The following is a 27,965-nucleotide window of genomic DNA, read 5'->3' on the forward strand; positions in this document are numbered from 1 at the left end:
TTGGAATTGCCAGGATGATGGACGGGTATTTCTCCTCCTGGCCTTCCTCGGGGAGGGGATAAAAGACGACCCAGGTACTTACTTAAATCAGACAATGCAAGCACTCTCTTGGAAGGAAAAAAAAAACAATACACCCCATGCCCTTGGTAATATGCATATGCTCATTCTCACCATCAACTGTCTGCCTTCTCTGTCGTCATCTCGTCTCTTCCCCACAGGTTCATGGCAGCATGCCCGGATAAGTACAACTTCCCGGCCGGAAGTCTGCCGTCCAACGGCGTCCTTGATATGGCCAGTTGCGTGTTGTGGGTGTGTGATTGTATAACTGACTAGCAAGTCCAGACGTCAGAGGAGCTGCACGACAGGCCCGGGATTGTTGCCTACCGTGCATTAACTTCTCGTCACTTGACATTATGGATGTATCAATCTACTTAGAGATACTCCGTCCGCAGCTATGTAGACAGGCTGCATGGTATCACCCACCATCACCTCCATCACCACTGTCACCACCGCAAGGCGTCCACACACCAACGTTCCGTCCGTCGCCCTGCTTTCTTTTTCCGTCTGACAGCTGGTTATGTTTGCTTCTGCGAATATGGTTTCGGAGGCGCAGGAAGTTGTCACCGGCGGTCCACCGCAGACGGAGAGCCGGGGGTGGCAGCGCGAGCGTCCAGTGTTAGTGTCGTTGTTAGTGTGTCGTTGGCTGCGTCGTCGTCTTTTGTGCGGTCGCTCGCCCACTGACTAACCTTTGCCAGCGGGCAGACTTTTTGATGCCTCGGCCCTGGCGACCGAACCCTTGCACCGCCCGCACTCCAGCAGCGAACATCGAACGGCCAGCAGCAACGCCATCTCGTCCGCCCGTCTGCCCTGCCCTGCCCTCGTCTCCCTCGCCTGAAGCAGCAGCAGCAGCAGCAGCAGAGCAAGCAGCCCCGGCCTAGCATGCAGGCCTGCGATCGCTGCCATCGCCGCAAATCGCGATGTGACAAACAGGTGCCGGTCTGCGGTCCCTGTCGGAAGGCAAACGTTGCCTGTGTCTACACCGACCGGTCCAAGGAGCCCACGTATCGCAAGGAGGTCGTGGAACGACTGGAGCGGCGTTTGAGGCAGTGTGAAGCAACCAATCGTGCGCTGGCGGCGAGACTTGCGGCGGCACAGAGTGAGAGCAGCAACGCCGGCAACGGTTCTGAAGTCCCGGCGTCGAGGCAGAGCCCCAGCCTCGATGCCAGCAGCAGCAGCCCTGGTCAGCAGCAGCAGCAGCAACAGCAAGGTCAACGAATACAGCAGCAGCAGCAGCAGCAGCAGCCGAAGCAGGAGGGTGACAACGAGGTGACGGATGAGGTCTCGTTTCTCTCACTGACGGCTGGTGGTGACCGCCAGTTCCTGGGCTCTGGCAGCGGCGTGCTGTTTGCCAACCTCGTCAGAGCCACCGTCGATGCTGCTCCAGTCCCGATATCTACGCCAGCAAGGACAGCGTTCACTCCGCGGGCGTCGCATTCAGAGAACCCCGCCCGCGGTGGCAGCATCGGCAGTGCCTTTTCAATCGGCTCGCCTGCTGCAAAGTCAGAGACATATCAGATCCCGCCGGAGCCGTTTGCGCGCGACCTGCACCATGCATACTTCGAACACGATTATCTCTGCTATCCGTTCCTGCATCGGCCGACCGTCCTGACGGCCTTCGAGCAGATATACAGGGACCCGTCCGTCCTGGATCGAGATGTCTTCTCGTGCTTCATCTTCTACATGATTCTCGCCATTTCGTCTGTGGACTATCACAAGTTTGACTGGCAGACCCGGCCCGATGCTGAGAACTTCCATGTTGTTGCTTTGTCAAAACTGACCGAAGTGCTACAGCTTGGGGGAATCAAGCCTCTACAGGCCATCTTACTGCTTTGCCAGTACCGGATGAGGAGCCCAATTCAGGATACTTCAGCGAGTACGTACGAAGATCTATATGCATAAAAAGAAAAAAAAAATTCAGAAAGAATTTGAACTGACATGAAATAGGTATGTGGCACCTGGTAGGCGTTGCCTGTCGTATATGCATTGAGCAAGGCCTTCATCGAGAATCAACATATCCTTCCCGGACGCCATCAGACCGGATGGAGACTGATTCCCCAAGTAACACCGTCCGTGCAGAGGTTGGCAGGCGGTGCTTCTTCTGCGTCATTGCAATGGATCGGTACGTTCTTTTAACATGAATCTAATCTACACCCAAAAAGGTGTACAACATCCATGCATATTCTAACATACCATAGTGTCGTGAGCAATACTCTTGGCCGGCCCTTTGGGATACGTCTGTCGGATACGGACACGGCACTGCCCGATCCTCAGTATGATCTAGAGGTAAACCCGCCAGAAAGCAGTTTCCATCCCACTACGGATTGCTTCTCTCGCACCGCTCTCTTCGTACATATAGTCCGGTACCGGATTATCTGTGGTAAAATACTTTTCTCCATGGATAGCGGCCAGTCAGGGTCACAGGAGTCCAACGAAGCCTCTGCCTTGTCTAAGCGTGATAACTTAGCAGCAGAGCTCGAACAGTGGCGACATGACACTGCCTCGCTCAGCCTGCCAGCTGTGGACTTGTCCAGCACAATACCGGGTGACAGATCAAGTTTCCGCGCTCACGAGTGGTATGAGCTACTGTATTACAATGCACTGCTGATGCTGTACCGCCCTTCTCCAGCGCTGCCAGCGGTCTCGTCAACAGTGCCTACCGCCATACAGACCATCTTCACCGCGGCAAAGCAGTCAATCACCCTATACGCACATCTTCACCGCTCCAGGCGGATCAATTACACATGGATCACCCTCCATGCTGTGTTCATGGCTGGACTCTCATACATCTATGCTGTTGGCCGCCATTTCCGTGCAAAGCGAAGACTAGCCATGGGCGGCCCCGCCGGCGTGATGCTCGACGAAGATCCGTCGATAATCGAAATTGTCAACGAAACTCGGGCTTGTTCAACCGTGCTCGTGGCTGTTTCTGAGAGGTGGAGTGCCATTCGTCACTCGCATGAAGTCTTCCATCGTCTCAGCGATGCTGTGCTTTCAGATGCCATCGAACTTCTCAACAACCCCCCTCAAAGTACGGCAACAGCAGCTTCAGGTACCCAATCTCTTGTCTCACCCATGAAAATGGGTCCAATGGCTTCTCCCACAAGCCTGCCTACTTCTCATCTTTCACCAATGGCCAACGCAGGTATGGACCAATGGCCTATCCCAGATACCAGCATGAGTCCTCAATTAGCTGTCGACTCGGTGCTGCGAGACTGTTTCAGAGATCTCCAGCACATGAATGAGTACAGCTATGGAGATGACCCGATTTGTCGTCTGTCGCAGGACTGGCTTGGTGAGATTGGTGGAATGGCCTTGGACGCGGTTCATGTCTGGGGTGAATGAGCCCAATGCAATTATAGCCTCAACTGAATCAACCATAGGACTCTCCCCTCTTTTAGAGTCCGACGGCAACGGCTATAGATGTTGAGGTGCTCATCTTCGATCCTAGTCGATTTATATGGGACCTGTATCCTCGAAGCAAGAGACGCCCTATATCTTCTCGCCTCTGTTGCGGTTACCCCAACATGCAACGACTGGATCACAACCTACGAACTTAATGAATTTCTTTGTGTTAGGATTTTGGCCTCGATGATATAGTTAGGTATTTTTTAGGGATATTTTTCACTTTATTGGTGAGTTTTGGGGTTTTCCGGATGCATCTATCAATTATTCTGAAGGCGGGTCAAGGCAAAACTACTGGTTAGATGTCGGCTGGAAGACTGACTACCAGTCCGAGATAAGTATTGTTTAGTATAGATGGCCACAATACACATCTTTCTTCTAACGAATCGCTACGTTTAATATATTCGCGGAATATCATCCAAAGCATTAAAAAAGGTGAGCATAAATCTGTGCATGAAAACGCACAAGTCACGTGGAGATAAGAAGGCCCAGAATGCGGCAGAAACAAATATTTTGTTAAAAAAGCTTCGGTCTGAATTTAATCAATGAGCTGGAGTTTGAAGTTGACTGGGTTAACCGCGCATTCACGAACATATATACTGACTACTATCAATGAGATATATACGGCGCATACGCCCCGCTACTAAGTCCACCGTGTTCTTGCCACTATCGAAGAAAAGTGCTTTGCTTGAGCCGCATGGTCAAGTCGCGATGGCTTTATCGACTGCCACCACCACAGAAGGGAAGGCCAGAAGATCGATGCCTTCAGCATTAACATTTGATCTTGAATCCAAATGCTCCGTAAGTTATACACCTGTCTTTTGGTGTAATTCTTTTTGTAGTGTACCAACTCTTAAACTGCGCATTTGCTAAGTAGTTCACATGTCCGTAGACCACGAAAGCCCGCGCGAGTACCCTCCACCTCCCCCACGGGCCCGTCAAACTCCCGATTTTCATGCCTGTTGCAACCCAGGCATCATTAAAAGGCCTAACACCGGACCAACTAGCACAGACAGGGTGTAAACTTTGCCTGAATAACACGTATCATTTGGGTCTTAAGCCAGGACAAGCCGTGCTAGATGAAGTCGGGGGAGCGCATAAGTTTCAAGGGTGGAATGGCAATATTTTGACCGATAGTGGTGGGTAGGTTTATGTCTTCTTGGATATCATCTATCTTACTCTGCCGATACAGGGAATTCGGGCCGGACCCTACCTTGAAATCTTGCATGACTAACATGTTTTGCCATCTTTTGTATAGCTTCCAGATGGTGTCTCTCTTAAAGCTTGCACAAGTAACAGAAGAGGGTGTACGATTCCTAAGTCCGCACGATGGATCACCAATGTACGCCCTTGCACTTCACCCGTTGAACTTCTAGAGACTTCTGTCTCGTTGGATGAGCGCTGATCGACTGGATAGGTTACTCACACCTGAACACTCTATATCTCTACAGAACTCAATAGGCTCGGACATAATCATGCAATTAGATGATGTCATTGCTACGACATCCCCGGATCATGCAAGGATGCAAGAGGCAATGGAAAGATCGGTACGATGGCTGGACAGGTGCATAGATGCACATAAATACCCTGAAAGACAAAACCTTTTCTGTATAATCCAGGGAGGACTTGACCTGGAAATGCGCCGTCAGTGCTGCGAGGAAATGGTGGCACGGGATACGCCCGGAATCGCAATTGGCGGGCTGTCTGGAGGGGAGGCGAAAGATGAATTCTGTAAAGTGTTCGATTGCCCCGTCGTCAACTTTGTCTTAGATGTGATGATGGCCCATCTAACTAGGGGATATGAACAGGGTTGACGCTTGTACTGATATGTTACCGACAAATAAGCCTCGATATGTTATGGGTGTGGTAAGTGTTTTTCCGGTTTTTTGACAACCCCAAGGTAACTTCTGTCTAACGTCTTTCAGGGATACCAAGAAGATCTAGTAGTAGCTGTTGCTCTAGGTGCCGACATGTTTGACTGCGTGTTCCCAACTCGGACAGCTGTAAGACACGCATTTTTTATTTTCCCGTGAGATCTACAGCAAAACTGACTCAGGATGCAGCGTTTTGGGAACGCCTTGACACCTTACGGTACTTTGGGCCTTCGACGTGCCGGGTTTTCCCGTGATTTTAGACCGATAGATGAAAACTGCCAATGCAAGACCTGTCGGCCTAAAGAGCAAGGCGGGCTTGGTATTACTCGAGCATATCTGCACCACCTTGCGGCAAAAGAGACCGTTGGAGCACACTTGTACGTGTGCAACATATTCTTCTTTTTTCCCTTTGTGCTTCTTACTAACTACCCTAACAGTATAACCATGCATAACGTTCATTATCTACTTGCATTAATGGACTCGGCTAGACAGGCAATTCTAGAAGATAGATATCCTCAGTTTTTAAAAGAGTTCTTCGGAAACTTATACGGGGAGAAATCAGAGATACCTCAATGGGCAGTCGTTGCACTCCGTGGAGTTGGAGTGGATTTAATGGAATAGAATGGGTTTGAACACTTAATATCCTTTAGCTCAACATATACACTGCTGACATTTTGGAAATGCAAAGCGTTTTAATGCTAGTTGCTGTCTATCGCCCTTCATTCACTTTATTATACACACACGTTGGAACATCTATACCAGACCCTTCTGAATACGGATATATAGTTGATACCCAATATCTGAGAGCTGAAATCTATAAGAGCGTCCAGAGATTCCTCAGCAGCGAATAACCAACTTGAGCAAAGCGATGATATTGGACATTCATTGCTCTCATTAGTTCTATAAGCAATTCTTTATTAGCGTGCCACCTCGTCATGAACGACGGAATATTCGTGTAATTCACCTCTTTGGCACATCTCAGCTACAAGAAAGTATTAGCCAAGTGTTTCGAATTGAGGGAGAGAGAGTATTTACCATGCAAAATGCCGTGGCTTCGCCAGTTGCACCAGGACCAGCACAGTGATCCACAATACAGCGTTTGTACTATACAATACGTATCAGTATTGAAGCAACATATGCCCTTTCAATGCAAAGGTCGATTGCTGCTTACCGTGTTGTAATCCTAAACTCGGGCGCATTGAGTACCCGGTCAGCTACCAGGTCTCTCTATATATATTCCGAGAATGGATCTCACTCCCCAGGATAGCAACTTACGGCCATTGTCACTCCAGAAAAGGCGGCGATAGCAATGAGGAAAGCGGTAAATTTCATGTTGACGAGCTTTTTCTTGCTTGGGTTTGGGGCCTTTAAAAACATTCTTGTAAAGGGAAGGGTTAGAGCTTTATAGCCATTGCCTTTAGCGCTAATGTGATGAGTACACTGTGGCCACCGAAACCTGGAGGGAAATTCATGGGCTGCACTACGCTACCACAGGGTGCCCTTCAGTGCAATGCCATGTTCCATCCCCGATCTCCTCACATTGCCCTGCTGTACTACAGTCACAGTTGCCACCTGCGACATGACCACTCAGGGTTACTCAATGCCAAAGCAAGTTATCGCATATACAAATTAGCTTTTAAAAAACAAACTCTATACTCTTAGGTTAGACCTTTGTAGCTCTTTCACGGTTACTGAGACCTGTAAGACCCCTACACCGATCAGCAAGCGGAGCATGTAAGAGGGATTCACTCGCCATTTTGCTTCCTAACTCTAATGCAATTAAGGTTCGTTGACGAACCTAATCTGGTTTGACCATCTAATCTGATAAGATAAGATGTTATTATCATCCAAACTGTGCTGCACTTATTAGTAGGTTTGTTATTTCGGATCCTTACCATTCCCTGGGTTACTATTACAGTATGTAGATAGTCCCAACCCGAGATAGGGGAATCCACGATGTCCTAGGGCCCGCCGAGGATAGGTTTCGTGAAATAGGATAGTGCGTGAATGGAATGGAAATCAAGCCCTTTTTGGGTGAAGCTTGGTATGCTATCCATCGGATATTCCTTCCAATCAGGCCTACTGAGGTTTGCGTGGAGGGTAGACGGGCCCGTAGTGGAGGCTATTCCCGAAGGATTAGCTCGGTATCCGCAGCTGTCAGCTCGCTGCAGAGTACACAACTTCCGTAGTGAGGCTGAGCCTCGAGGTCTTCGGGGTTGGGACACGCTCGGGGATGAAAGGGCGTGGAACTCGGATCGAAACCCGCCCCGTCGAGGTATTATGCTACTTAGACAGACTTGGCTTATCAGGTCAAGAAATGGCCGAGTCCGCTTCATGATATTATCCCGCTCAGCACATTTATCCCCCAAGTGTCACCTACTTCCACTTTTCCCCGGAGAGTGAATATTCTCTAGATATTTCAACATGGGCCAGGGAGGCTACCGCCAAATCAACAAGGCCCTAAATATTTGCGTTTTCAATGACTATCTCGCTGCACAACAGTCACGTCTGCCAGATTTGGCGGATGTAGAGCAGCTTAGCCCTCGCGTGGTGCGCATACTTGGCCAAAATGCAGGACAGGTAAAGTGCATGATCCGAGAGTGCAGGTTGCTGGCGTTATGAGTTCAGAACCTAATGATCACCTAGTTCACGCTTCAGGGCACAAACACCTATATTGTCGGCACAGGTCGACAGCGGCTGATCATTGACACCGGCCAAGGGATCCCTGAATGGGCGGAGCTGGTCTCCTCCACCATGGCGAAGTACTCGATCTTCCTATCCCATGTGTTATTAACCCACTGGCACGGCGATCACATCGGCGGTGTTCCCGATCTCCTGCGCCTCTACCCCGACCTCTCAAAGGCAATTTACATAAATTCCCCGGGCAAGAACCAACAGCCAATTGCGGACGGTGAGGTGTTTCGGGTGGAGGGGGCCACGATTCGCGCGGTACATTCTCCGGGCCACTCCCATGACCACACGTGCTTCATCCTTGAAGAGGAGAATGCCATGTTCACAGGGGACAATATCCTCGGCCACGGCACCAGCGCAGTGGAAGAACTCAGCATCTATATGTCGTCTCTACGCAAGATGCTTGCGCATAACTGCTCTACAGGGTACCCCGCACATGGTGAGGTGATCAAAAATCTTCCTACCAAGATTGCAGGTGAGCTAGCGCAGAAGCAGAAGCGCGAACAGCGGGTGTTGGAAACCTTGGCTTCCATTAAGCGCCAGGAAGTTAGTGTAGGACGGCGGAAGATCGGTAGCGCGACTCTCAAAGAACTGGTGTTAGCCATATACGGCGAGAATCTGGCAAAACAGTTAAGAGAAAAGGCTCTAGAGCCATTCATAGACGAAGTCCTCAGGAAGTTAGCAGAAGATGGAAGGGTAGCTTTTGAAATTAGGGCTGGAGAGAAGAAGTGGTTTCGTGTCGACTAGCTAGCAGTTATTCAAACGACGTTGGCGATTTTTTTACGTTGGCCAAATTGGAGCGTTAGTCTATGACTAAGCTATCTCCATCCTCATACTTGTTCAACGACCATGTTGGATCGTGAAATACCAAACCACCGACTTGTCTCGCTACCTGAGTATGCTATAGCTGTAGTTCTTCTAGCGTCGGAGGACAGGTCACCCACGCTGCACTATTACTCCGAAAGGAATGGCCCCCCTTTCCTCGGGATTTGGCTACCAGCCCGAGGCAACGATAGCAAAATCCCTTCCCGAAGCCCTAATTCTCGGTCAGCGCTACGGCAAAGGAGCTGAAGCCTCGGGACATTGTTTTGCTCTTTACACCCCGTCTTAGATCTATCCTTTTTAATCTCCTTCGTCGCAACTCTTGTTTCTTCATGCAAGATCCAGCTTATTCCCCCCTGGGAGTCAAACAAAAGGACAAATCAAGAGCTCCGCTTTTATTTCTGCTTTCGCCATGGAATCCCCGCCCCAAGATGCCGCAGATTCCAAACCATCGGATGGGAAATTTCTCTGCTTGACTATATGCGGTTATCGCAAGCCTGGGAATAAAGATCCACAACACGAGCGCCACGCGGGCACTAATGGCCAAGCTTTACGACCCGCAATTCTCAAATGTGACCGATATCGATTGCTTTAGTCAGGCCATATTCAAAAGTCTTGATGACTATAAAAGGATGAAGCAAGATCCATGGTATAAAGAGAAATTGATGGGCGATCATGAGAATTTTGCAGATACGAAAAGGAGCATGTAAGTTTCTTATCTTGCTCGTTGGATTTAACCAGGTGAATTGAGGAAGGAGATATTTACTTAGTCCTAGGATGACGATTGGATGGGTTGAAGATTTTGTAAAGGACCGAGTAGAAACCGACAGTTTCACGGGCTAGTGGACGCGCATATTCGGAATATTGGCACGGAGCAGCGCTTGCTCTCCGCTGTTCGGGATGAAGTTATCCACCGGAAGAAGAAACTAGCTCCTTGCAATTCCGCTGGTGGTGCCATTGTTAAATTGAGGATTATCCGATGGATCTACTATATAGTGCCCAGTGAAAAAAGGCGAATTCTCTGTTCATTCAGTCAGTACAAATACATTCATTTTTGAGAGACCAACTAAACCTGTCTGCGTTCTTATCCTAAAGATGCCGCATTCATCTTCCGTGATTCGGCCTGAGGCGACTGCTGTGGTGACCGGCAGCTTCCTAGCAGGTACATTATTGCTTCTCGTCCAACGACCCATTTTTGAGCTAATCTGACCCGCTGTGTCCTCAGGGGCCATGATGAATATCTCGATGCTGGCAATTCCCGTCCTCATCGACACTACGGACCAGCCTTCACAACTGATCAATCAGTGGGTCCGTGTGTACCACTATGGGCACCGAGTTCTTCCTGGTATTTCTATCGCGACATGCGGCCTGTACGCATATGCGGCATTCCGCAAACGTTCCGCCGGCCGCCCGTGGGGCGTATTTGCAGCTGCTGCCCTGACGACACTTACGATGCTCCCGTTTACCTGGACCATTATTCAGCCGATAATTAATACCCTAAATGCAGCCCAGGAGGCGTGTAAAGCCGGGCAGGTAGTAGAATGGGATGAGGCACTGGCTCTGGTCACCACATGGACAGCGATGCATACCACACGGGCTCTCTTTCCTCTGACAGGGGCAATTATAGGCATATGGGGTATGTTGAACCAGATCTAAACCGATGCTGTGAGATATACTATGGGCCGGGAGATACTTTGTGTCAGGATAGTACAATGAAGACTGATGCTGTACCTCGGTCATCCAAGTATAGTGAATACATAATAATACCTAACGAACGAGTTAGTATGGGATTAACTACGTAAATTTACCTATCATGTAAAAGTCTGCCGTCACCCATTGTTGTTTAGTAAAGGTCCCGGCCTCGCACGCCTTCACCGTCTGATTAAGCATGTTGCCTTGTATTTTATTTTTCTCATCTTACGCCGCAATCTTTTCGCATTCTAGCAGTTGTTCGGGGAAAGCCCTGCGCGATGCTAACGTTTTCGAGATAAATCTCAGCTTGGCGGCCGGGGATGCAGTTGGCTTGGCTAACTACCGAGCCACGAGCCCCGATCCCTGAGGCCGATCCCCGAGCCTCTCGCCAATGAGTGAGCACACGGCTAGCGTTAGCGGCCGCAAAGCTTGGTAAGCGTGGGCTGGGTTGTAACTAACGAGATCATTAGCTCAATTAACCCAATTCACCTACCCACTCGCACTCGGATTCCGATACTCCAGCAAGGCTTCCGGGACTCCTCTCGAAATATGGAAGGAAAGAATATTTAGGCGCTCCGCAGGAGTTTCTATACCCTGTCTTTTAGCAGTGAACGAAGCGTTTATAAATAAGGTGTAGTGAGCGGATGTTTCATGAGAGGTAGAGAAAACGGCAAATCTACTTGAAAAATGGTTTCAACTTACGCAGTACTCGGTGTCACTGGCAACTGCGGTAGTTCTCTCGTTCAAGTCCTCCTCCAGTCTTCAGATACCAGAATTCACGCATATTGTCGCAACAAGGCCAAGCTTCATCACAAATTACCTGAAGTGGTGGGAAACGACCGGGTGGAAGTCTTTGAAGGAGGAGTCCACAATGTTGAATTACTGGCCCAATGTGTTCGCAATTGTCGAGCTGCTTTCCTCGTTGTCACTATGAACGAAAACCTGCCTGGCTGCTGCGTTGCCCAGGATACCGCCCGCAGTCTCATCACTGCACTCAAAGGAATTAAAACGGAAACCGACCCGTCTCCGATCATGCCGAAGTTGGTCGTTTTGTCATCCACAACAATTGATCCCCATCTTTCTCGTAAGATGCCGTGGTGGTTTCACCCCATCATGATACGGGCGGGCTCTTATGTCTACGAGGACCTTAGAGTACAGGAGAAGTTTCTCCGCTCCCAGGAAGATTGGATCTCAACAATCTTCATAAAGCCAGGTGGTTTGGCTGTGGATAAAGCGAGGGGCCACAAGCTCGATTTTGACGAGGAAAACTCCTTCATCGCATACCTGGGTTTAGCTGGAGCAATGGTTGAGGCAGCAAACGATCCTGACAATCGATATGATATGAGGAATGTCAGCGTAGTAAATACTGGAGGAAGTGCAAAATTCCCTGCGGGGACCCCCTTATGTATATTATCTGGGCTTTTGAGTCATTACTTTCCAAGTTTACACTCTTATCTTCCAAAATCGGGGCCTTGATGCTAGCCTGGAGACCGTGTGTCGATGGTGGTTAGTTACAGGATTAATATAGGTTAGGTTTATGAGAAGCAAGTTTGTAAATAAGTAGTTGGGCAACTTATCTAATATAACGACTATCCCACGGCAGAAAGATACCAACTTTGAAACGCATTTATGATTGGCATATTCGATTATGGGTGGTAGGAGTTAGTCATCTCAGGAGACGTGACGTGAATAGAACGCTAATCATATTATTAAACTGGCAATACTCTTACTCATACCTTTAGCAGGAAGGCGTAAGCCTTGACATGCAGTTCTTGGATCAGCCAGCGACCCGACAAAACTATTTCTATCCTGCTGACATTAAAAAATTACCAGACGAAATTATGTTGCGAAAGTTTGATTGAGCATTCAAATTTCATATCTGCTGAATATATTCATACGGTAAATTCCATTAACAAGGTCTGTCCCTATGTTCATAATCTATGTCTTCCAGGCAGTGTTAAGCTCTCCTTGGTGGGGCTTGACCGCCTTGGGACCTGCTACATAGTCAAAATGGCCAAGGCCATTGAGGAAGCTAACATGCTGAGGCCCTTCACCCATGAATCCAGCCCCATTAAGGAAATTATGAGGGAAGCCAAGGTCAAACTCGTAGGCCTTGTTAATCTCTGCAATATCTTCAGGGGTAAGCTCTAGAGCTAGGGCCTCGACATTTGCCTTGAGATTCTCGACATTGTTGCCTCCAACCATTGGGAAAATATATGGCGCCTATGGCAACGAAATAATTAGTTTACATAGTACTAGAACGGTATGAATAGATAGTAGAATACCTTCTGCATAGCATATGAGAGGGCAACAGTAGTAATAGGAACGTTATGGCGCTTTGCAATAACGTCTAAGACAGCGGATACTTTTTCTTCACGGCCAGTCATGACGTGGGGGGTTTGGCGGCCTCCAACCTTTGGAGGGACATCGGGTGATCTGATATATCCTATATACGGCTGTAAGTATGAACGAACACCTAGAGGAGGCAGACATATAAAAGTACATACCGCTACCAAGCACACCCCAAGGGTGTATAGCCATGCCTTCGTCGCGGCACATGGGAATAATATCACGCTCCAAATCGCGCACCAACGCAGAGTAGCGACCCTGGTAAACAGAGAATGGGCGTAGGCCATTTTCGCGAGCGTAGGCATTGGCCTTCGATACCACCCAGGCAGGGGTGTCACTAATCCCTAGGTATAACACTTTACCCTGACGGATCAGGTTGTTAAGGGATTGCATTAACTCTGGGATCTGAGTTGCATAGTCCCAAGCATGGACGTAGTACTTTAAGAGATTAGTATTCACATATTATAGTAAAGGAGGGGGGGGGGGGAATAAGCATACAATATCAATGTAGCTGGTCTGGAGATTCTTGAGACTCATCTCAAGTGCGATATTCATGCTCTTGGTGCCAGTTCCACCATAATTGCTCTGTTGCACTTGCTTACCAGCCATTGGGCTCAAGGTATATTTGGTAGCAATGACCATCTCATCGCGGTGGCCAGATTTTTGAAGCCATTCACCAATCCAGGCTTCGCTCTGGCCACCTTGGTATGCATTAGCGGTATCAATAAAGTTCCCTCCAAGGTCATAGTAGGTATCCAGGAGCTCAAAGGCCGTCTCCTTGGAGCATTCGCCCATCATTCCCTTCCAGGTGTCACCTAAGCCTGCCCAAGGTCAGCCATATGTAGTGATAGTTGCTACCTTTTAGCGCGAGGTATCATGACTTACTCATGCCGCCTAGGGAGATTGGGCTAACACGGACAGACGCCGTTGGGGCAAGGAGGCGGTGCCTGCCCAAGAGGCTCTTGGGTGGGGGAGCAGCGCGGCCAGCCATTGTGTTTAGTGTTTGTTCTTAGGGATTTGTGTCTTCGGGGTAGTTCGGTCGTTCGTGTTGAAATTTCGAGGAATTTGAGCGAGATGTCCCGGGTTTCTATATTTCCAATCATGTCTGGCTAAGTCCTGTATCTCCATTAATTCCAGTTGCCTAAGTCCCTAATGTCCGATATTGAGCATGGCCCCAGCCATCAGACACCAGCTTTCACGAACCGGCAGGGGGAGTTAACGCCTACAATCCTAGCCTTTCATCGCTCCCCGAGATGCATGCAGGCGACATAGCGCACATCTCAGCCCCGTCGGTTGGGGGTTGTGTCGAGGTCAAGGGAAGGCTGATGTTGGTAGCAAGACAAAGCAAAAACTGCTTCCCAACTTAGCTCTCAGTTGCGCCTCCGCACGCATACACATACATATGGAGGCCTTAAGTAGCGCGCCTCCCTCGTTATTGTAGGACTTCGCTGAGTGACCCGCTGTGGAACAGTATAGCAGGGGTTGAAGCCCACGGAAGTCTACTTTGGCTGTGTAATTTACTATTACTTCCCCCGATACTAACTTGTTGTTACCCCTGGCAGAGTTGCAGCTAAATGTCATACATCGTCTCTACATAACTTTATAATAACTACATGGTACTACATAGTAGGGATGTATTTATTCTACCACATTCGAGTGGGCGAGCCTTCCCCGAGATCGTCGCCATCCATGTACTCCATACTGTCACTATATTGTAGTCTCGACTACTTAACTAAATATGGAAAAAGCCGGAGAGATACAGCCCGTCGGAAGAGTAACCAGTATCTCGTAGCTGACCGCATACCCGCATCTCCCCCCGTCCGAGATTACCATGGCACACTTTACTTCCTCGTCGCGAGAATCAGCACGACGGGGAAGCTGACCTTTCTCCTGGAGTTTCCGCCGCCCATCGCCTCCCGCAGCTCCTCAAGCATCGCCTCGAGCTCTGCGTACCTCTCCCCTGCCGCGGTGCGGTAGTTGGGGTAGACTGAGTCTATGTAGGCCTTGGTGCGCTCGACGTCCCATTCTTCCGCCCAGAACTCGCGATCAATCACCTCTGTCGTCTTCTCTCCCTCAGCCCGTCGGTCCACGGGCACCACTTCGAAATCAAACCCCTCCGTGCTGTTGAAGAGCAGCGGGTGGCCGCAATTCCACTTGTGTCGCTGCACATTCTCCCACTCCGCTGCGGGGACCGCTATGTTGTCTAGGTAGCTCGACAACCCCTCTGCACCGCGTCTGTGGAAGGGTTCCCCAGGAGTCCCCTTGAAAGGGAGGAGAAAGGTGCACTGCAGAGGTGGAATCGCCGTGGCTCGCGTGGTAGGCGTTGATGAACTGGAAGAAGTCTTCAGGGGGCGTCGGGCGGGACGCGATATACGACCGCCAGAATGCGACATCAGTGCCAATAGCAGCTGTGGTAAAGGGCGTTTCGAGCTTGGTAGAAGTGTTTGAGGACATGGTGTTGGCTTCTCCGGTAAATTCTTCTCTTCTCTGCCAGCCGTCTCAGCCAGGTCTCCTCTAGCCGCATTTTATTCTCCTCTGGCTTCCCCGTAGCGAGGGTAGCTATCCTGGGCGAGAATTGCTGTCCAGACATCTCTCGTGCATTGTCAATCCCGATGAACAGACAGTTTTGCCGACACTTCAGCCTCGAACCGGGATGGGTCCTTAACTATCTCGCGACTTCAAAGCCAGAGATGTCGACGCCGTCGGGGCCCCGTACGCCGTGCTATCCAATGAATAGCCAGCAGTCCTTCGATATTGGGGAGCAGTAACACGAAACGGCCCTGCAGCTTTGTCGGGGTCCGACATTTATCATCCTTCTTATAAATGAATCTCCAATCGAGATCCGCATGGCTCTTGAAGTATTTTCGTCCCTTGGCTCGTATCCTGCAAGAGAAGAGAAGGCGAGAGAGAAAGATGCTGACCATTAGACAGGTCCGGAACTGGTGTCTCAGCCTGCTGTTGGTGGTGGGCAGTAGTGAAGCGCATGGCTGTGTCAACACCCCTGAGACTCGGCATTGCTGGAGCAAGGGCTTTGATATCAATACTGACTACGGCCAAACAGCTCCCCGGGGCAAGCTTGTGGAGGTAAGCCTCTTCTCTTCTCTCCCAGGATTATGCTGGTTGATTTTAACATTGTCTCCTCAGTACAACTTGACCGTCTCCAACCAGGTCATCTCCCCTGACGGCTACCTTAAGGACGCTGTGGTCATTAATGGTTAGTACATGTGGGAGGCCTGCAACATACCTGGCCCTGGATCACAGCGGCTCACCTGGTTCTCTCACATAGGGCAGTTTCCTGGTCCAACCATCGTGGCTGATTGGGGTGATACTCTTCGTAAGTCACCTTTTTAGTCATCTCTCACGGGCTGCAATTTCTCACCGGTTCTCTTAGGAATCACACTCCACAACAATTTAACAAATGGCAATGGAAGCGCTATTCATTGGCACGGTATCCGTCAGCTTTTGACTAACTGGCAGGATGGAGTCCCTGGTGTTACTCAATGCCCTGTCCCGGTACGCCTACTCCCTCCTTTTACTGTATATTCTAAGGCCGCTAATCCCCTGTGCAGCCAGGGTCCTCGCAGGTTTATGAATTCAAGGCTATGCAGTATGGAACTTCGTGGTACCATTCTCATTTTAGTTTGCAGTGTGCGTCCTCCCTTTCCTACCACTCTGCTGCCAAGTTGCTAACCCTAGTTCTATAGACACCAATGGTGGTTTTGGTACGGTGCCCGCCAGCTTTTATTACAGTGACTACCCGGCTAACAATAATCACAGGGGCCATGCAAATCAGAGGCCCGAGCAGCATGAATTATGATGTTGACCTGGGCCCATTGCTTATGGGTGACTGGTACCATGAGGATGCGTTCTCCTTGTTTCCTATAGAGGTTCTGACAACCCGTGCACCCATCCCAAATTCAAATATTATGAATGGAAAAGGTATATTTGACTGCGATATGAACGAAGACCCCGGTGTACGGGTAAGCAACAACGACATGAAACTACTTTCGAACGGGGCTTGTGAACACTGGCAGTCTTTTGACCTATAAATTTTGGATCGATGGGCACAATTTCACTGTCATCGCCAACGATTTTGTCCCAGTTAAACCCTATACTACCGATGTTTTGACCCTTGGCATAGGTAACCACCCTTTTTCGAATCTAGAATGACAAGGGACATGAACTAATATTTCTCTAGGGCAACGGTACGATATCATTATTGAAGCCAACGCGACCTTCACCCATGGGTCAGACTTTTGGATCCACGCCAATTACTGCGATGACGATACATGGGAATCTAAGCTTGGTATCATTCGTTATGATAATACTAGTACAAGTGATCCGTATACCCCGGGTGTGGATGAGCAACATTACGGCTTCGGTTGCGAAGACCCAGCGCCACAGAATCTTGTCCCCATCATTCCAGCACAAGTTGGAAAACGAGTGAATGGCATGGAACCCGCAGACTACCTGAAGATTGGCTTGCAAGGCTATCCGAACATCTCCGACCCCGATTCCCGAATCCACAAATGGGTCCTCGCCAATAGAACTATGAGTATTGACTGGGGATCTCCAAGTATCAAAAAGCTCGCCATAGACAAGACACCAGAGTTTCCGCCCGCTACCCAACCAATCGTCCTGGACTACGAGACAGGTGAATGGGTCTATGTCGCCATTGTCAACAACCACACTGCTTCCGATGAGATAGCCAGAACCATCCCACGTTCTGTCCATCCCATCCATTTGCACGGGCATGACTTTGTCGTCCTCGCCCAGGGCAAAGGCGAATTTACGCACGATGTAGTTCCGCAGCTCGACAATCCGCCGAGAAGGGATGTCGCTAATTGCCCGATTGGAGGATACCTGTGGATTGCCTTTAAAATCGATAACCCCGGGCCTTGGCTACTGCACTGCCATATCGCATGGCACGCCAGCGGTGGACTTGCGCTGCAATACATTGAACAACCAAAAGAGATTAAACAGCTTGCACGGCGAGCGGGCGTGTTGCCGGAACTAGCTCGTCGCTGCACTCAGTGGAATAAGTATTATGATTCTTTAAATATCACCGCTGGGCCGCTAGATGAATCAGGTGTCTGAGTATATGATGAGGCATCGCGTGTTTTTACAGTGTTCTGTTTTGCTGGTCATGTAATGGCTTGTTGATCATGTACAGATATATAGAGCTTATGTCCACTCCAACCCCTTGCTCCTAGCCTTGATAATATCAATTCATAAGTCTAAAAATTTAGGCTACTATACCACTATCAATTCGTAATTTTCAGAATTATTTAGCGCATGGTTTCCACCTAACTAGTATAACGACTTAAAACCTAGGTATATCCCTTGGACACATGGTGGTTCAATATTAGTTTCAAACCCCTTACATTAGCACCATCCACATCCCTAAAAAGGAACTAATGTTACCAATGCTATTTTTGTTTAATCCCAGCGCCGTGCCATGCGGTGTAATGCTGGTAACTCACGTTAAATATGCACCTTCGGGGGCGGTGATCTCGGAGAAATATGGTCGAATAACGTGGCGTTATGCATAGAATGTTCACTGGCGGAAGCCCCCTTCGGCCAGAATCTCCCATATCTTGCACTTTGGTACTCTAGCAGCGCCAACCATCCCCGACAACCAATTTCCGATGCAACAGATCGGTACCCGAGAAAGAGAGTTACGGGGAAAGCTAACTGTCGCCCTTAGGATTTAGCCGTGCACTAGATGTAGCCTCGTGGGTGAGGGCGGCATATAATCAACTCCCCGAAATATCCAATCTAGTAGAATGTAAGCCGCTTGTTGAAGTATATATAGGGTATAAAATTACCTTCATGGTGAGAATGGAAGATAATTTTCAAGATACGCCAGTCAAAGGCGACGATACCTTGGTATGTCAATAGCTGCTTCGCTACAGTACTTTTCTACTGGGCTGCAATGGGAAGCGCACAATTTCTACTCAAAATTTTGCTGGCCTTCGCCGTGGCCTCAGCAACGGTAGCGCTTGAGGATTTTGCCTCACGCAAGGCGGACTACATAATTGTAGGCGGAGGACCTGCGGGCTTTGTGCTTGCAGAGAAGCTCTCTCGAAATCCGCTTAGAAAAATTGTGCTTCTCGAAGCTGGACCTGAGACCATTCATTTGAACCTGGTCAGCGGTATTTGGCCCCTCTCTAACTGATCGAATGTCAAATCTCTAATAACTGAGACATAGTTCCCGCCTATTATCCCCTGATTCACGAGTACTTTTGGAACTATACTTCACAACCAGATGTCAACTTGGGCGGTCGAGCACCGGGGCTAAGGCAGGGCCGCGGATTTGGGGGCGGTTCAGCTGTCAACGGCATGGCATACTGCCGCGGTGCAGCTTCAGTCTTTGATGAATGGGCAGCTGTGTCAAAAAATCCGAATCTAGCATGGGGCTCCCTGATTGAGGACTTCAAAGCAACCACCCATTATACCCATCAGCCCGCGGACTATGAGCTATTTGTCAATACCACAGGTTATGGAGATGGCCCATTGGAAGTCAGCCGCATGAGCGGTTTAACCGGTTTCGAGGCACCATTTGTCAAGGCCGTTGAGCGTGGCCTTAATATGGGGGAAGTAGACCAGACAGATGGTACCGGAATTGGGATCGACAGGGGTGTGGCGACAATTCGAGTCTCTGATCGTACCAGATCGTACCCACGAAACACGTTTGGATCCCGTATGCAAGGGCGACAGAACGTGGAATTGATACACAATGCTTGGGTCTACAATATTGGATTCTCGGGGCAAACAGCTGTGAATGTCACCTATATTAATACCTCGACCAATAAAAAGAAAACCCTGGAGGCTATAGAGATTATTATTAGCTCCGGCGCCATAAACTCTCCAAAACTGTTAATGCTCTCTGGTATTGGACCAAAGAAGAGGTTGTTAGAATTGGGTATCCCCATCGTTGCTAATATACCCGAAGTTGGAACCAACCTCTATGATCACCAGTTCCCCATTATCGAGGCTGAGGTTACACCCGACGTATTAACCGTATGGCAATGGTTCCAAAACGCCACACAGAAAGCATTAGCTGAGAAGCAGTATAAAGAATCTGCATCCGGGCCATTAGGATGGAACAACGGGTTTGTGCATGCTGGATTCCGTATCCCAGACTCCGTGTTTAAGGATGTGAATGGCACGCACTATACCTCCCTCCCTGCAGACCGTCCACAGGCCCTGATAGAATTTAGCACGGTACCATTCCACTCAGGCACACCAAATATTAGCGTCATCACAGGTTGGGCAAGTCTCGTGCAGCCAGAAGCCCCTGGCTACGTAACGCTGAAGTCCGCCGATTACCGTGATGATCCTCTAATATTCTCCAACTACTATGGCTCTGATGCCGACAAGGCAGCGGTCCTCTGGTCATACAAGAAGCTTCGCGAGATCATGGCATCGGATGAGCTCAAGTCTGTAGTTATACGGGAATGGTACCCAGGATCGAATGTGACAACTGACGAGGATATCTGGGCGGCAATCCAGCAGCAATCATTCTCGTTTCACCACCCTGTAGGAACTATAGCCCTGGGTAAAGCACTTGACTCTAACTGGAGGCTTAAGGGCCTACGAGGTATTCGCGTGGTTGGTTCCAGCACCTTTCCAACTCCATCGACTTGTCATCCCCAGGGAGTTGTTTATGCCATAGCTCATAGAGCGGCAAGGGACATTGAGCAGGCCGATCGCACACGGAGCGGAGGCAAGCATAGAAGCTAGAGAGCCTGGAAACCGCACAGGAAGTATCTTTAGGACTGTCGGCGTAATCGGGTGAGATAGACGCGATTAGGTAGTGTGCGCCAAAGAACTGTTCAAGAAAGCGATAATAATAATTCAACTTCTGTCTTATACAAAGTCGATCCAACGATATTTTATATTCCTCAGCCGCGTCAGGCTAATGTGTATAATACTGTCAGCGTTTTCAGACTAACGGCGAGGAGTTGTTATCACTCATTTCTTGTTGATCAATCTTTTGGAAAACATGCCATGCGTCCAATGGGTGATAAGCTCCTGAGACTCTGGTTCGCAAGATTGGGCCAATCGCGACCGTCACCATCCCCCTGGCACCGATATCGAGTTAGGGACGAGATACGGGAACGCCGGCTTGCCAGCACATTCTGGCAAAAGCCCAGCAAGTATCAGATGTTATTTTCTCCGTCAGTCGAACCCATTACGATGTTTCCTCTTTATACGCGGCTATCCAGAGGGGGAACCTGTTATGGACAACCTTACCTTGATTATTTATAAGGACTTCCACCTTCGTCCGAGTACGTCGGTAGTTAATTAAATAGTTATATTGATATTTCGCTCCCCACCATCAACACCTACAAACGTCCTTACTACACCGACAAGGAAACACGGATACTGTGATTAGGACAAACGGCAACATGGATATCACTCCATCAGATTCTAACGTTGCCCTCAACGCGCCGCAACAGCCAGAGGGACCTTCGCCTTCACCCACACCGGCTTACGACCCCACTCACGAAGAGCATCAATATCTCAACCTCATCCGCACTATTATCAGCACAGGCGAGCATCGTCCAGACCGCACAGGAACAGGCACTCGGTCTATCTTCGCACCACCGCAGCTTCGCTTCTCGCTCTCCAAACCGTCGTCTGACCCGTCAAACCCAGATCCCGTCCCCGTTCTGCCCCTCCTGACCACCAAGCGCGTCTTTCTACGCGCAGTTATCGCAGAGCTACTGTGGTTTGTGTCAGGTTGCACATCTTCGCTGCCGCTAAGTGAAGCTGGAATAAAGATCTGGGATGGCAACGGCAGCCGAGAGTTTCTTGACAGTGTCGGCTTGTCACATCGTGAAGTTGGTGATTTGGGGCCTGTATATGGTTTTCAATGGCGCCATTTTGGTGCGGAGTATGTCGATGCAAAAACAGATTATGCTGGGAAAGGAGTCGATCAGGTTGCTGAGGTTGTCAGGAAATTGAAGGAGTCGCCATATGATAGGCGTATCATTCTAAGTGCCTGGAACCCGGCCGACCTGAAGAAGATGGCTCTCCCGCCGTGCCATATGTTCGCACAGTTCTACGTGTCGTTCCCCCCTCAGAAGGAAGGAGATGAGAGAGGGAAGGGCACGTTGTCGTGTGTGTTATACCAGAGGTCGTGTGACATGGGTTTGGGAGTGCCTTTCAACATCGCATCATATGCGCTGTTGACGCACATGTTTGCTCACGCAGCAGATTTGCACCCCGGGACTTTTATTCATACCATGGGAGATGCACATGTGTACCTTGACCATATCGAAGCTCTACAAGAACAGCTTACCCGGGAACCAACCGATTTCCCTACACTTAAGATCAATCGTACTGACCAGGGATCCGGTGAGATGGATGGCTGGAAGGACTCTGATTTTGAAGTTCTGGACTATAAACCTCATAAGCTGATTAAGATGAAGATGAGCGTATGATGACATAGAATGCATAAAATTCTTGGTATTAGAGCATGGATAATATGCTATGAATGGATTGTATGCGCATTAGAATTATATTATCATATAAAGCCCTGTCACGCCCAAACACCAATGCAAGTATAGGTACGAAAAGAAGAGGCTCTATTAAGTGCAAGGAAATCATGGTTCTACATCTCAATCAAGTCAGGAACTGGCGGGCCGACTCCTCTGAGAAGAACAATGGTATCACCCTGGGACACGGAGCAGCTGCCAATCTTGTTGGAGAAATCCAACAGCTTGCCTCCCTCGACGTGGAATATCCTTAACCGGTTTTCTTCCCCAGCAGAACGGTTATTGACATTCTGTACCTGTAACCTCCGCGCTGCATCGTCTAATATCTTGCCAACACTCCATCCGACGTCAAAGTAAAAATCTCCGGTAGGGTATTTAGCCGTCGTAGTATCAGCAGAGGCCTCGACGTGAAGATAGAACCGCTTGGATGTGTCCAAGTTAGGGTCGCCCTTTGCGTTCTTCTTTAGGGCGTTTAACTGCGCCATTCGTGATGCGGCTGAAGGTTTTTTAGGTTTTGAGGACTGGGAAGCGGCAGTAGTAGTAGTTGAAGTTTTGGCTTTACCCCAGCTCCGTAGGCGAGAGAATGCTTGTCGCGCCTTATCCGCAGAAGATGCAAAGGCCACTGAAGCCGGACTAGCGCCTAGCGGTGTGAGGTTGCTACAGTCATGGTCCTCCCTCATTCGGTGTGAAAGACAGTACTCCCTATTGCAGTTCTGGCAGTGGACACCGGCATTTGCCATCGTATATATGAGTGCCTTACATGATGGGTGAGAGCACTGTGTAGAGTTGTAAACCGTAGGTTTCGGTGATAGAGTCGCAGATTCGCCGGTACCCTGTCCTGCTCGTCGACGAGCAGCCCATTCTCCAGCCTTGGGGCATTTATGGGTCGTTTCCGTTCGGTGGTCAAGACAGAAGGTTCCCTTACACGATTCACATCTGAACGGAAGGAAATCCAGCTGTCTACAGAATTCAAACTCGCAGTGTTTGCCGATGTCTTCGAGGTCCCGATCCGCCATCTGGGTATAGGAATGCTGGTCTGGAGATAAGGACGACATGGTGAGGCCTATATGTGGATAGGAAACCGATAACGAGTCTATAGGATCTAGGATAACGAGTCTAGTGAGCGAAGGAGGAAGAATATAAAACAGAAGTGACCTCTAAGGCCGCAACCTGTTGACGTCGCTTTTTTGTCATCGCGATAAGAAGCTTCCAGCTGATCCTTATCGCTTCCGTCGGAGTTTCAATATTCCCCGTTCCGCAATTAGTAATCAAGGAACAGAGACACAGTACCATAAATTACATTATAATCAGATTTCATTGGCTCGTATTTGTATTATTCGTATCAGCCTCAAAAATCTATCTTGATACGGTCCCCAAAGTCAACAATCGACAAAAATGCACCTTCGTGCGGCTTAGATATTAAAAGATTGAAAGGGTTTATAAATATAAGACCCATTGCTCTGTACAAGTATAGGCTTGTCCTAGAGTTATGAATATTAGCGTATATTATAAAATATAAATATACATAAATATGTGCGGCGATCTTTTTCCTGTTTAAAGGTAGAAGAATAGAATAGTACAGCTTGGGTATTTCTGGACGCTCTGAAGTCTTACTGGTATTTCAACATGTAGTAGGGGGTATATGGACTAATCAGTCTCGAGACAGGCAAGATAAAATAGAAGCTGTAGCATGAACCTCGAAAAGTAGGGAACATCAACGAATAAAACGCCAACAGTCGCCATGACTCAGACAAAAGGGGTAGGGTATTGTGTTCTGTTCTGGGGGATAAAACTTTCAGTCAATCGTGGGTAGACAGAAGCAAGCGTAGAGTACATTTAAACTGCATACTGGGAAAGGAAAAAAAAGAAAGAAATGGAAGGAATTGAAGGGCAGGCAAGAGAAGGAAGAAATCAGAAAGCAAAAGAGAGTAAAATGTGAAGCAAGATGCAGAAAATAATAGAAAGATATCAAAGAGCTAAGAGTGAGAAGGAGGGTCCTCAGTAGGTGCAAAAGGAATAACAGATGTTGCTGTGAAAACAGGTAGTTGCTGATGCGCTGAAGCTGGCGGTGAGCGAACTGTGATTGTAGGAGTTCCGGGCTCAGGGGGTGCGTCTGGAGTCAATGGTGGAGAGGGCATGTTGTTAGTCCCTTTTGGTGTAGATGTAGCTGACCCGGGTTCGCGGCCGGTAGCTTTCCCGTTGTGAGATAGGGCAGGACCTGATCCTCTGACCGGAGGTAGGGCGTGTGCATTAGAAGAGGTGTTTCGCGATGGGCTGAATTGGCCAGCTTTTGCTGCAACTCGAGATTCAGACGCTCTCCCAGCGGTAGGAATTGCAGTAGCCGAACGGGAGTTTGGGCGTGCCAGTCGTTCGTTAACCTCATTCGAGGTAACCTTGGTTCCAGAGGTAGTTCTGCTTGCTGGCTTGCGTCTAGATGACTGTGATGCCAATAGTAAATCTTTCTTCCGGTCCTGGGCCAATTTGGCTTCTCGAGCTGCGTTTTCTTCGGGGCTGGGAACATTCAGCTTGATGCTCAGTTTCTTCACGCTAGCTTCCAAGTTATCCACATTGCCAGCATTCTCCCAGGGTTTCTTGGTGGTGCTTCTAGCAGGAGTAGAGGCTCGGCTGCTGCTCGCGGTTCTAGCTCTGCTCGTGCTGTTCTGTGACTCAGCACGTTGACTTGCTCGAGAGGGCGAAGGTCTTGAGGATGCACGAGGTTTAGATATGTTCATTCTTGTGGTAGAAGACGCAGGAGATGCAGATGCAGTGGAGGCAAGGCTGATTCTTCGCGACGAACGGCGGTAGGAAGACGAATTTGCAGACCCGTCATTTACGGCCATACTCGGGTCAGGCAGGTCATTAACAGAGGCGATGGTTGTCCGACGGGTGCTGGGGGTTGAAGAACGGGGACTCCCGAGTCTGTCTGTGGGTAAAGCAGGTATTCTCGGTTTCCTCTCTCTAAGTTGCATATGGCCTGAGCTTCTCTCGTTGGAGCGTGGCGGTAGTGTGCTTCCTCCAGATGCCAGACGGCTACCTGGACGAGACTGGGTTGTATGTGCTTTTAGATCTGCATGCTGGCAACTTGCGGTCTGACGATCGGTAGGGATGAGAGCCTTGGATAGCTCAAAAGCAGCTACGGCCCACTCGACTCGTGGAGGTGGAAGTGGCGTAGGAGAAGATGTCCGTGAACGAGTCCTATTGAAGGATGGAGATCTATGGATTTGACTTGGGGGGATTACCTTCGCAGCCGATGCCTGGGTAGGTGCAGAAAAGGTGGGCTGCGCTTTCTCGCGAGGCTTCCGTGGAGTGGTAGATGAAGGGTTGACCAGAGCCTCCAGCTCTTCAAGTAAGGATGGCGCCCACCAAATAGTGTCATAAGTTGAAGATGCCCTATACATATCCGCAGAAGCCTCATCCTTGGTCTCTTCAGAGAGGCCCAATCGATGCCTCATTTCGGCGGCAAGCCGGCTGCCGTTCTGGTCATCCTTGATTTCGAAATTTGGGGAGTCTGATAGACCAGATAGATGGCTGAAGACACCACTAGTTAGGGCTCTGTCGCTATATCCGCCTTCTAGAACTGAGATCACTCTTCCATCGACGGCGAGATCTTCTTCTTGTGCCATTCTGACAACATCGGCAGTAAATTTGGCATAGAAGTCTGTTGGAACATTGACCTTGTGTCGCTGCATGTTACTTCCCTCCCACTCACTTGCATCGAAACCTGCAGATAGGAAGATGGCAGCCTTAGGCTGGGGTGCGTTGAGTGAAGTATTAGACCGTAGTTGAAGTGAATGAGCTCGTAAAAATGCGCGAGCCTTCTCAATCAGGGTATAATATTTCGTCTGGTATATTTTCCAGAATTCCTGGGGCGTCTTCCATGACTCCATATGGACGTTCCAAACATTCTGGCCGTGGTTATTTTCAATACAGACACTGGCGCCCCGGATCTTGATTTCATCACCCTCTTCGCAAGGGTAGGAGTTGATATCATGCATACTAAAATATCCGATGGCGGTCTTTTTATACCCGGCCGCATTTTTGGCGGCATTGGTAGCACGTTGGTTCTGTTCCCAAGCGATGGCTTGTGACCCGTCACCGTGGTGAAGGTCGAAGTCTAGGATGGCGGCGTGAGTGAGCCCGTGCGTCATAGCAGCATAAGAGATGCCAACATGGACGTTGTTGAGCCAGCAGAAACCAGACGGGTAGCTGCTTGAGCAATGGTGGCCTGGCGGCCGGATGCAGACAAAGGCACGGCGTGTCGAAGGAGATGTAAATACCGAGTCAACGGCATCGCAGACACCCCCCAATGCGCCTTCAAACGCGTTCAGAGATTCAGGGCAGAGGTATAGATCCCGATCGTGTAGTTCTGGGGCGGCATTGGCTCCGGTCTCTTTGCCGGAGCTACTTGGGCGAACGAGCTCTTTACCGTTCATTGCCAGCCTTCCCTCTGCAGCGTCACACATCAGCCGGAGTTCTTCCATCCACTTGGTACCGTGAACGTGCGTCACTGCCGGCGAGTTCAGGGGCATGGTCCGTACAGACTTCCTTATCTGAAACGGAGGAGGCGGGAGTCGCCGTAGATCGAGGTCCGGGTGGGGCGCAAACTCATTGCCGCCATAACGATGGCTCATGCGGATGTATGCAGCGGCTAGACCGAGGACACAGGCTTGTATTCTTTCAGGTCGTTCGACTATAAGTTCTAGCCCCGCCTTGGAGGTGCGCGGGCGCGAGAATCGATGGCCATAACAGGCATCCTGGATAATGACGACAGTGCGAGAGTGCAGCTCTGCAGCCTGGTGAAGGGCCAGCTCCCGTCCAAAATGCTGGGCGGCTATCTCTGATGAAGTCGGGGACACCATTTCTGCGAGGGGTGAGATGGGCCGTCCCGACGCGCCGGGGGATGAGGCCAGGTGCTGCGCCGACGAGCGCCGCGAGAGACTCTGGCGTGGAGAAGATGAAGAGGCTGTGAGGTTCTGTACCGACCGAAGCGAGCTGATGGATGCTCGTTTCTGCAGTGAATGTGTCGAGCTGCGTCTCTCGTCACGCAAGGAGGTGGTGCTGGTGGTCCTTCGAGGGGCGCGTTGCTCTTGATGCTGCTGCTGCTGCGAAGGTGGGCGGGCGTACTGGTCGTTTCTCAAGTAGCTGTGACTTGTCTCTGGCCTGTAATAGGGAGACTGGAGAGGCGAGAGAGATGGTGAAGGAGTCTTGCTGTTGTTTTTGTGGTTGTGAGTATTTCGAGCAGTGGTGATCTCGAGCTGGTTGAAGCTATTAAGTAGCTCCTCCTGGCCACTGTGCTGGCTATAACGCTGCTGCGGCGAGGCCATGGCTGCGGGAAGTAGAGCCTCCTTCACCTTTTCTTGTCCTGTAGCCGCTGTCAGCATCTGGTTTGCCGCTAGAATGTGCAGATTTCCACTTACTCTGTCCTGTTCCTCTGGGTTGTCTCTTGCTGTTCCTATAAACAAACATCCGCAATCTATAAAAGAAGCCTCCAAAGTTAACCTCCTGTCGTTTGCTGAGTCAGCCGTCACTTTTAGTTTCTTATACATACATATCCGTTTCCCTGTGAACT

General features: G+C 49.5%; 13 protein-coding genes across 13 annotated transcripts; 8 read left to right on the top strand and 5 right to left on the bottom strand.

The window, feature by feature from the left end:
• Positions 1–939: 939 nt before the first annotated feature.
• MGYG_09192 (hypothetical protein) lies at positions 940–3,402 on the top strand (the record flags this gene model as incomplete). The annotated part of the gene is made up of 3 exons (XM_003169283.1): positions 940–1,933; positions 2,005–2,179; positions 2,256–3,402. The coding sequence occupies 3 exons, from the start codon at positions 940–942 to the stop codon at positions 3,400–3,402; spliced, it is 2,316 nt and encodes a 771-aa protein (XP_003169331.1).
• A 771-nt stretch (positions 3,403–4,173) lies between these two features.
• MGYG_08237 (queuine tRNA-ribosyltransferase) lies at positions 4,174–5,957 on the top strand (the record flags this gene model as incomplete). The annotated part of the gene is made up of 8 exons (XM_003169284.1): positions 4,174–4,263; positions 4,355–4,605; positions 4,721–4,804; positions 4,880–5,200; positions 5,271–5,328; positions 5,388–5,465; positions 5,526–5,713; positions 5,774–5,957. 8 exons carry the CDS (start codon positions 4,174–4,176, stop codon positions 5,955–5,957), a joined length of 1,254 nt encoding a protein of 417 aa, XP_003169332.1.
• Positions 5,958–6,150: 193 nt separating this feature from the next.
• MGYG_08238 (hypothetical protein) lies at positions 6,151–6,668 on the bottom strand (the record flags this gene model as incomplete). Its single annotated transcript, XM_003169285.1, has 3 exons — positions 6,151–6,318; positions 6,372–6,440; positions 6,612–6,668. The coding sequence occupies 3 exons, from the start codon at positions 6,666–6,668 to the stop codon at positions 6,151–6,153; spliced, it is 294 nt and encodes a 97-aa protein (XP_003169333.1).
• Positions 6,669–7,760: 1,092 nt separating this feature from the next.
• MGYG_08239 (hydroxyacylglutathione hydrolase) lies at positions 7,761–8,774 on the top strand (the record flags this gene model as incomplete). The annotated part of the gene is made up of 2 exons (XM_003169286.1): positions 7,761–7,916; positions 7,983–8,774. The coding sequence occupies 2 exons, from the start codon at positions 7,761–7,763 to the stop codon at positions 8,772–8,774; spliced, it is 948 nt and encodes a 315-aa protein (XP_003169334.1).
• A 476-nt stretch (positions 8,775–9,250) lies between these two features.
• MGYG_08240 (hypothetical protein) lies at positions 9,251–9,692 on the top strand (the record flags this gene model as incomplete). Its single annotated transcript, XM_003169287.1, has 3 exons — positions 9,251–9,319; positions 9,359–9,555; positions 9,626–9,692. The coding sequence occupies 3 exons, from the start codon at positions 9,251–9,253 to the stop codon at positions 9,690–9,692; spliced, it is 333 nt and encodes a 110-aa protein (XP_003169335.1).
• Positions 9,693–9,944: 252 nt separating this feature from the next.
• On the top strand, positions 9,945–10,505 carry MGYG_08241 (hypothetical protein; the record flags this gene model as incomplete). Its single annotated transcript, XM_003169288.1, has 2 exons — positions 9,945–10,011; positions 10,075–10,505. 2 exons carry the CDS (start codon positions 9,945–9,947, stop codon positions 10,503–10,505), a joined length of 498 nt encoding a protein of 165 aa, XP_003169336.1.
• Positions 10,506–11,228: 723 nt separating this feature from the next.
• MGYG_08242 (OrdB protein) lies at positions 11,229–12,017 on the top strand (the record flags this gene model as incomplete). The annotated part of the gene is made up of 1 exon (XM_003169289.1): positions 11,229–12,017. One exon carries the CDS (start codon positions 11,229–11,231, stop codon positions 12,015–12,017), a length of 789 nt encoding a protein of 262 aa, XP_003169337.1.
• Positions 12,018–12,479: 462 nt separating this feature from the next.
• MGYG_08243 (aryl-alcohol dehydrogenase) lies at positions 12,480–13,881 on the bottom strand (the record flags this gene model as incomplete). The annotated part of the gene is made up of 5 exons (XM_003169290.1): positions 12,480–12,764; positions 12,827–12,977; positions 13,033–13,328; positions 13,389–13,711; positions 13,776–13,881. The coding sequence occupies 5 exons, from the start codon at positions 13,879–13,881 to the stop codon at positions 12,480–12,482; spliced, it is 1,161 nt and encodes a 386-aa protein (XP_003169338.1).
• An 850-nt stretch (positions 13,882–14,731) lies between these two features.
• MGYG_08244 (hypothetical protein) lies at positions 14,732–15,814 on the bottom strand (the record flags this gene model as incomplete). Its single annotated transcript, XM_003169291.1, has 4 exons — positions 14,732–15,151; positions 15,177–15,320; positions 15,343–15,550; positions 15,576–15,814. The coding sequence occupies 4 exons, from the start codon at positions 15,812–15,814 to the stop codon at positions 14,732–14,734; spliced, it is 1,011 nt and encodes a 336-aa protein (XP_003169339.1).
• Positions 15,815–18,825: 3,011 nt separating this feature from the next.
• Positions 18,826–20,636, top strand: MGYG_08245 (choline dehydrogenase; the record flags this gene model as incomplete). The annotated part of the gene is made up of 2 exons (XM_003169292.1): positions 18,826–19,045; positions 19,102–20,636. The coding sequence occupies 2 exons, from the start codon at positions 18,826–18,828 to the stop codon at positions 20,634–20,636; spliced, it is 1,755 nt and encodes a 584-aa protein (XP_003169340.1).
• A 668-nt stretch (positions 20,637–21,304) lies between these two features.
• MGYG_08246 (thymidylate synthase) lies at positions 21,305–22,342 on the top strand (the record flags this gene model as incomplete). The annotated part of the gene is made up of 1 exon (XM_003169293.1): positions 21,305–22,342. The coding sequence occupies one exon, from the start codon at positions 21,305–21,307 to the stop codon at positions 22,340–22,342; it is 1,038 nt and encodes a 345-aa protein (XP_003169341.1).
• Positions 22,343–22,512: 170 nt separating this feature from the next.
• MGYG_08247 (AN1-type zinc finger protein 1) lies at positions 22,513–23,451 on the bottom strand (the record flags this gene model as incomplete). Its single annotated transcript, XM_003169294.1, has 1 exon — positions 22,513–23,451. The coding sequence occupies one exon, from the start codon at positions 23,449–23,451 to the stop codon at positions 22,513–22,515; it is 939 nt and encodes a 312-aa protein (XP_003169342.1).
• A 921-nt stretch (positions 23,452–24,372) lies between these two features.
• On the bottom strand, positions 24,373–27,777 carry MGYG_08248 (histone deacetylase HOS3; the record flags this gene model as incomplete). The annotated part of the gene is made up of 1 exon (XM_003169295.1): positions 24,373–27,777. The coding sequence occupies one exon, from the start codon at positions 27,775–27,777 to the stop codon at positions 24,373–24,375; it is 3,405 nt and encodes a 1,134-aa protein (XP_003169343.1).
• Positions 27,778–27,965: the final 188 nt, after the last annotated feature.

Source organism: Nannizzia gypsea, genomic scaffold, assembly GCF_000150975.2.
Source record: "Nannizzia gypsea CBS 118893 supercont1.9 genomic scaffold, whole genome shotgun sequence".
NCBI classification, from domain to species: Eukaryota; Fungi; Ascomycota; class Eurotiomycetes; order Onygenales; family Arthrodermataceae; genus Nannizzia; species Nannizzia gypsea.